This window comes from Triticum aestivum, chromosome 7A (assembly GCF_018294505.1).
Source record: "Triticum aestivum cultivar Chinese Spring chromosome 7A, IWGSC CS RefSeq v2.1, whole genome shotgun sequence".
NCBI classification, from domain to species: Eukaryota; Viridiplantae; Streptophyta; class Magnoliopsida; order Poales; family Poaceae; genus Triticum; species Triticum aestivum.
In genome coordinates, this window is record NC_057812.1 from 708920311 (window position 1) to 708927964 (window position 7654).

The 7654-nt window shown below is 46.5% G+C and overlaps 2 protein-coding genes across 7 annotated transcripts in view; both read left to right on the top strand.

Moving 5' to 3' along the window:
• The window catches only part of LOC123149558 (uncharacterized), a 7360-nt gene extending 4582 nt beyond the window's left edge, over positions 1-2778 (top strand). For 4 of the 5 annotated variants that reach the window (XM_044569240.1, XM_044569239.1, XM_044569242.1 and 1 more), the window contains 4 exons: positions 763-1020; positions 1107-1298; positions 1373-1652; positions 2380-2769. In XM_044569240.1, the coding sequence (XP_044425175.1) occupies positions 832-1020; positions 1107-1298; positions 1373-1652; positions 2380-2411 (693 nt within the window). In that variant the 5' untranslated portion in view covers positions 763-831 and the 3' untranslated portion in view covers positions 2412-2769. Of the gene's footprint in view, positions 1-6; positions 1021-1106; positions 1299-1372; positions 1653-2379 lie in introns of those variants that run through there. The other variant, XM_044569238.1, reaches the window with a different exon arrangement.
• A 3816-nt stretch (positions 2779-6594) lies between these two features.
• Positions 6595-7654, top strand: part of LOC123149560 (uncharacterized) — a 7348-nt gene continuing 6288 nt past the window's right edge. For both annotated transcript variants that reach the window (XM_044569243.1, XM_044569244.1), the window contains exons 1-3: positions 6595-6757; positions 6843-6863; positions 6950-7036. In XM_044569243.1, coding sequence (XP_044425178.1) covers positions 7013-7036 — 24 coding nt within the window. In that variant the 5' untranslated portion in view covers positions 6595-6757; positions 6843-6863; positions 6950-7012. The remainder of the gene's footprint in view (positions 6758-6842; positions 6864-6949; positions 7037-7654) is intronic.

Below are 7654 nucleotides of genomic sequence, written 5' to 3' on the forward strand. Positions count from 1 at the left end.
CGCCGCCACCATTGCACTCTACTCCCCTTCGTTCCCTCTCCCCAGCCTCCCCCTCTGATTTCTTCCACCACCACCCCACTATCTTTGCCAGAGGGGGAAAGGTTGTGTTTTGCAACGCTTTGGATGGATCTGAGATCTGGACATATGCGTTTCTCGCAAGAACTAGGTCCAAGCGCTGAACCGGATCGCATCAGCATGCTCCAAGACGACCTGCTCCTCCTCATCCTCGCACGGCTAACCTGCATCGGTGCGGCGGTGCGCACCGGCGTCCTATCATGCCGGTGGCGTGGCCTCTGGACCAGCCTCCGCTAGATTATCTTTCGCGACATCATGTTCGACTCGATCGAACTAGTGCTCAGCTGCTACGCTCATCCTTCCCCTGTTGTTTCCCTCCTGGAAATCCATGTCTCCGAGCAGGATAGGGTCGACAGTCCTAGCGTAAACTCAATGTTGCGCCTTGCTGCGCCGCTCGACCCAGAAAAGCTTGTCATCACCCTCCCCTCGCGCTCTATATCAGACCAATCCATCATCGTCGATTTGCCTTGCTTCCACCGTGCCACTTCCATCGTGTTGGAGAATTTTGACATCATTCACTGTGTGCTAGCTGACATCAAATTCAATGCCCTCGAAGCGCTTTCCCTTTCGCGCTGCAAAGCCGATCTTGATGCCTTACTCTCCTACTGCCCACACTTGCACACGCTCCACCTTAGCAGCCTTTTGTTTGAGACATGGAACTTGAGGGTGAATTCTTCGTCGCTGCAGGAGCTTATTGTGGACACTATATGGGCACAACGTGTCAACATTGTTGCCCCCATTCTTAAGAAATTGACGATGATCTTTATTCCATTGCCGGAGCTCAAGAATGTTTCTGTCTTGGCCCCAATGCTGGAGATGGTCGAGTGGCACTGCACCTGCAGCGATGACTCTATTGTGTTTGGCCTTTGGAAACTCGAGCTTCTAAGGTTGCCCACGACAAGGAGGCAAGGAAAATTGCGTTCACTATGTATTCATGCCTGCGCGGTGAGCCTCTTGTCCTGCTAAATTTACTAGATTACCTGACTAAAGAAATTTAGTGAATGACATATTTTTTGCCTATTTTTTTCCAGAAGTTGTCACTTCCCCATGAACCCACCTTTGCAAAGGAGATAGAGAAGCATATCATTGTTAACTTCTCTCATTTGAAGCTATATGTACAAACAGGAGGACATATTTTTGGAGCACTCGTGTTTTATCTCCTTACGATTAATCGAATTGCTAGTTCTATGAAGAGGCTGAAGATCGTTCTGTTGAGATCGGTGGTAATTAATTCTCCACTTTGACTATATTACCAAAATATATGGTGTAGTAGTTTTCATTTAGTGTTTTGTTGTAGGTGAAAGAAGAATGTCCAATGGATTGTCCTTGTGTGCCCATGAATTGGAGAACCCAAACTATCTCCTTAACCGCTCTAGAAGAAGTCGAAATTAATGGCTTCAACGGAGAGGATCATGAGTTTGATTTATTGGAACTAATACTCATATGTGCACCAATGCTTAAAAGAATTATTCTGAGATTGTCACATGAGGTCTTACCAAGTGAAAATGGATGCACCACAATATACGACATCTCCAGGGTCAACTCTTCAGTGAAATGCTATCTTTATCTTAGCTCTGGTGAGTATTCCGTCTGTCATGCATGATTAGAATGCTCCTACACTAAATAGAGATATCAGTGTTACTTCTTGTAAGTTTGGACTGTCAAGCTTTCATCGCTTTATATATGTTTACGGTTCTTAAAATGTGGTGTTGACATCCTGATTATATAGTTTAGTTGTGCATGTATCCCAATAATTGGCTAATTAATCATGTTACGTTCCTTTGGAATTTGTGTGCCCACACCCTCATATGTTTGTGTAAATAGAAATTCTATGTTGGAATGGTTCAGAACCAAAAGTTCATTATCTTTATGCGGGTTTTCTTACATTTGTCGCTCTTTTGCATTTTGCAATCTTCTATGCTGATCACACCCTTGTGCTTTGCATTTGTATTCTAGTTTATAGGTTAGCAAGAAGTAGGCGTCAACCAGTTGGCTAGCTAGAGTATGATAAAATGTTTGCAATACCCGCCGACCCGCGCCAAGGCTCCAAGTGTTGGTCTTGATTGGTAGTGTTTTACTTTCTTGGTTAGCCAAAGCTATCTTACCGAAATTCAATGGCCTTGGGGGGTTGGCACTAATTATTAATGCCAGTTAAAAAAATGGGCATGTACTTCTTATTTCTTTCCTTCTGCTCTTAGCAGGTGTTGTATTTTATTTGCAACTGAGAACAATCCATACACATACGATGATTACATTTGCACACTTGTGATACTGACCATAGAATTTCAATTGCCTCTGTTGCAGGGTTAGTGCATCATAGCCAAGACTGCCCGTAAACATGAATTTCATCCTTTTCTACGTGGATTCTTGGTGTCCACCGACAAGATCATCATTTTGCTTGATATCCAACTCTAGTACCTGGTCTCAAGACTTCACTTGGTTGCTTTCAACTGATTACATGTGCATTGTTTTGCCAGTGTGTACTATTGTTACTACATATATATGGTACTCAGTTAAATTTTGAATGGTATATCTTTCGCTAAATTAAAGAAGTTAATGCACTCAACTTATACCAGTAAATTTTCAAAGCTAGTGATTTTGCTAAGACTGTAGTCTCAGTTGTTGTTTGTGGTGTTTCATTTTGATGACGCGACGCATGTTTGGATTGAGAAGCAATGAATTTTCGCCTTGTGGCTCTTTATGCTTATATCTCTAGTTAGATTAACCAAATGAGTTGTGTGTTAGCTCAGCGTCCTAAAGTGCAAATTATCTTCCATTTCCTCTCTTTTCTAACTAAGGCATGAACAAAAGATGCATCTTGCTTATCACTTTGTAAAGCCATTGGAATGATTGTCCTCACAAGTTTCTGCCATGCCTGCACTGAACAAACACATGCATCCAATTGTACTTAATTTGCTATTATTTGGTTTGGATATATGTATATATTATCATCAAACACACTAATGACTCGGCACACTAAAGACAACTCTTTAACCTTCATCTTTTGATCTTGATTTTATGTACACATCTCAATTTACAACAGGAGTATTACATTATTAGATCTTGAGTACATATCTATTCTTTGCTAATTAGACAAAGGATAATTAAAACAATTAAGATATAAAGCTAATTAACTGAAGAACGTATATAGAAAATTTTGGAAATTCATCTGAAAAAGAAAACGATAGAAATTTGTTGGTATGGCATTTGCCTTGTCGTCATGCCACTCCATACAGTATTGTTTTGCAGTTCCCTCATGGCGGTCTTTGCCACAAGCCACGACATTGTGGCCTTTGCAAAATAGCACTTGTATTAATTTTGTTCGCTTCATTGTCAAACAACAAATTGATTTATGTATACTAATGCATATGTGATTGATGCTGCTTGACTTTGGGTATGAGCCATTTGATTCTTCAAATTGTGTGCTTTTGGGCATGTTTTCTAAGCTACTTATCCTACGAACATCCGAAAGTAATTTTTTGATGATGCATTAGTGTTCATTCTATTACTAGGTGGTGACTAGGTAAAGCCTGGTATGGTTAGGATTTTTTTTTGAAAAGGAATTTGAAGCCTTTTAGCATATGCAAGCAAGCATGATTTTATTACAAAATGTTGAAACATCTGTTTGACATGAGAAAAATCTAACTCCATGGAGAAGAGAATAGGGGAGTGTATTTTTTTCATGCGTGAGTGTAGTGTATCGTAGTACACAAAGGAATATGGTAGGGAAATGTATTTAATTAATATCATTGGAATACGGTTACAAGATTCCCAAAATAATTGTGCTCTGTGGCCTACTAGCGCCCAGCCTGACTGTGGGTTTGTGTGATCTGCTGGTTCTCGGGGCCTTGGAAGGTTCCAGATTAATTACTCTCGCAGGTTGCTTCATTGGATAACTTCGATTGAGCCTTAGGGTCATCCTTGTCGCTTTTGTCGTCTTCATTTTGCGTTCTCCATGCATGATAATGGTGGTGTGTGTGGGCAGTTGCAGAACCTATGTCCATGTCGGTACATGCACCACTGTAAATGTGGCTTTTTCATTAGCCACGCCCACCCTCGCCGTCGTGCCTCGTCGATCTTGGTGGCATTGTTGTAGTTGGTGCTGGTATAGCATGCATGGGTTCCTGCTTGGCTCGGACTTCTCGACAACTAGCAACTTTGTCGGGGTATGCGAAGGTTGCACCTTGTGGGAGTAAGTTGTTGGTAGAATTTCAGTTACAAGAAAGCTACCACTCAATGCGAACAACGAGCGTAGCACGAACACCACAACCAACCAAAACAAAGACAAACAACACCGCCGAACAAGCTACAACGCAAAAGAGCCTATCCTAAAGTGACACAAAGCACCGCATCTCAACTGACGTCCAACACGCCCGAAGACCAACAACTTCCGCAGAGATTCTCTTATCGATGCACCATCCATCCTTCGCACCTGAGAGGAAGTGGCAGATGAATGGCGGGACTCGATCCGCCCCGGGAAGACATCGTCTTGGACACACCGACAGCGGACGTGCATAGCGCCGCTGAGGATCAAAAAAAGGACCACAATGAACACCGGAGGAGAGCAACGAGGAGTCAGCCTTGTCTCCAAACACCATGCTCCCAACAAAGGAACGATGTCAAGGATGCCGCCATCATGCCGATCCATCGAATCGTGGCTTTCGCCCGGAGACATCCACCAACTCCAGGAGCACGAAGAACAAGGCGAACACGCCCGGCGTCGCCTCCAAGAAGGGGAATGACATCCACAGGTGCCATCGCCGCCGACCCGGTAGAAGCCGTGCAAGATTTTCATCCGCGCATCGCCCATCACCCCGCCTCCAAGGAATTGATAGCACGTCCAAGAAGCCTCACACCGCCACCACCACAACACTTCCCGATGTAGTTGCAAAGACGAGCACCAAGGACCGAACGCCAGGCAGGGAAACCACACCATCCACTCCCACCTACATGAGGAACTGCAGCCAACCAGCACCTCTGGCCAGGTCCAAGACTGCCTGCAACGCTTGTTGCCCATTCCAAGGGACGGCCTTGTGACAACCGGACCTGCCTCTCCACGCGAGAAACCCAGGCCAGCACCACCAGGAGAGCACCGCCGCTCGCCACGCTGCACAGAGATGACGACCACTAGCTGCTCGCAAGACTCCAACTTGGTCGAGCCATCGCAGTGCCGTCACCGACCTGCCGTGGGAACCCGCCGCTGCCTCCAGCCGGTGCCGCCGCCACCAGAATGTGCCACATCTCCGCTGCCAGATCCGGCAAGCCGTCGCACCACCAACCCACCTGCCATGCGCCGTCCCTCAGCCCTCATCTCCGGACAACACGGACGAACTGGCTTGAGCCACCACAGTGAAGAGTACCAAACCGCCACCGGCCTACGCACTCCGCTGCGACACACCACCACCAGCGGTCAGCATCGCCCCTCTCCGCCTCCACGCAGCGTTCACTGCAGAGCCCCAACGCGCCCACCACCGAGGCCTCGAGACGGCCACGCAGGAACGCCGCCCGCCCATGACGCGGCCAGCAGGGAGGCCCCCGCGTGCCCGCAACCGCCGCCACACCATGCATCAGATCCGGGCTGGCCAACCCCGGATCCACTCGCCGACGCCGCCGTAGGCCCCTGCTGCGCCAGTTCGCAGCGCCTCCGTGAGGGAACCTCCACCAGCTCACGAGCACCGTCGCAAAGAGCCCCGCCGCCGCCATCCCTGGGGCGCGCACAGCTTCGCCGACGTCCTCTCCGGCGGCGGCGAAGCGGGAGGGAGGGGATGTGAGGTGGCCCGACGGCGGCGGGATTAGGGTTGCCCCCGAGTCGCCAGAGGAGGCGACGCGGGGGTGGGAGGGTCGTTGGTTGCCGCCCCCACGTCGGTTATTTTTGGACTATTCTTTACGTCATCCGCTTTATGCCAATTAGTGTTGAGTTCCATGCGCTCCAGACGTTCTCCCTTTAGCACTATAATACCCGACCTCGACCCTTTTTCTTTCATATTACCCGCGCTTGCGCGCTCCGCCTCAATGACATTTTATTCGAGACTTGCGACCTAAGCGTGAACTCACCGTCACTAGAGGAGCTTGTTGTGAATAATATCTCAACAGAATTCCTAGTGCTATGCAGAGGTTTAAGAACATCCTATATATGGACATCAACGGGAACTAATTCTCTGTTGTGACACATATGATAACTACATTTTCGTTGCAATCAAACTTGCAATATTGACTGAAGCTTTTCAATTTGCCTCTGCTGTAGGATTGATGCACACCGGTCAAAGTTGACCATCGACATGATTATCATCCATGCATCATAGGATAACCGTTGAGGGGCCTGTGCGGGCGGTGCGACCGCACAGGGCCCCCAAATTTCAGGGGCCCCGATTTGGGCCATATGGTTAATGTATATATTCTGAGTTTGGGCCGTTTTCATTATTCGTCAATGGTTGGAGCCAGCAGTTAACTGGGCTCCATCGCTCTCCCGAACTGGGCCTGTACGCCTGGTCATTATCCAGAACCCCGAGACCGGTTCGATCGATCATGTCTGCGAGGGGATCAGGGGATGTGCTGCTTCCGCGTTGATAGGAAACCTCTTGGACCTCTTTCATCTTGATTGGATCCCCTTGGTCACTGCTACTTCTAGCTCTGATTGATTGAGGGCAGGCCTGATCGAGGAGTGCAAGAAAACAACAAAAAGGTTTGGGGATTCTTGATTCCGCTCGCTTCTCTCGTTCCAATGTGTCGATTGGTATTTATGGGTGGAGCTTTTTGTCCTGCTGCAGGTTGAAGGGAAGGAGACGAAGGTAATGCGAGAGATGGACGAACTTGCGAGTTAAATTTGATGTGCGTCTAATGTGTCCAATTTTTTATTTACCTCTTGTTTCTGAAGGGCATGGGTACTTGAAAAATAAGCAATCACGTTGCCTCCATCTCCTACAGACCGAGTTCTTCCATGAATTTGACCCTAGACGATCTGGTAAGTGAGTCACTATCGATGCAGTTTAGTAGTACCATTTATTCTTCTGGTATTAATATTTGATATATACTTCTGAATACTATACGCAATAATGCATACTTCAATTATATACTGTATATATAATTAAGTAGGAGAATGTTTTAGTTATATTGGTTATTTAGTATATGACTTGTAAAAAATTCAGGCCTAATTTTTTGCATTCTACACCGGGCCCCCGAATTCCTGGAGACGGTGGATTATTGGTGTGCATCGACAAGATCCTTTTCATGCTGACCAATTCCGTTATGTGTGTTGTTTTGCTAGTGTACTATACAACCGTTGCTAGTTTAAATCTTTGAAAACGAGGGACGACATCCGAAAATTGATAAACTCAGATCACCCATAGGAAAGAGGGGTCTTACGGAAACTCGTGTAAGTTTGGTCAGGGTCATCTCGAAACAGTCAACAACAACATGAAAATGTTATAAGAACACCAAAAACTTAGAGCACAAAGTCCGGTTTTGATGTTTCTCAGCTTGTTTCACCCTCTGGATCCTGCGACAATCCTGTGAAGGGTTAATTTTGCTGGCTTGATTTTAAGTTTGTTGGTCATGTTTTTCTCCCTTTTTACACTCGACA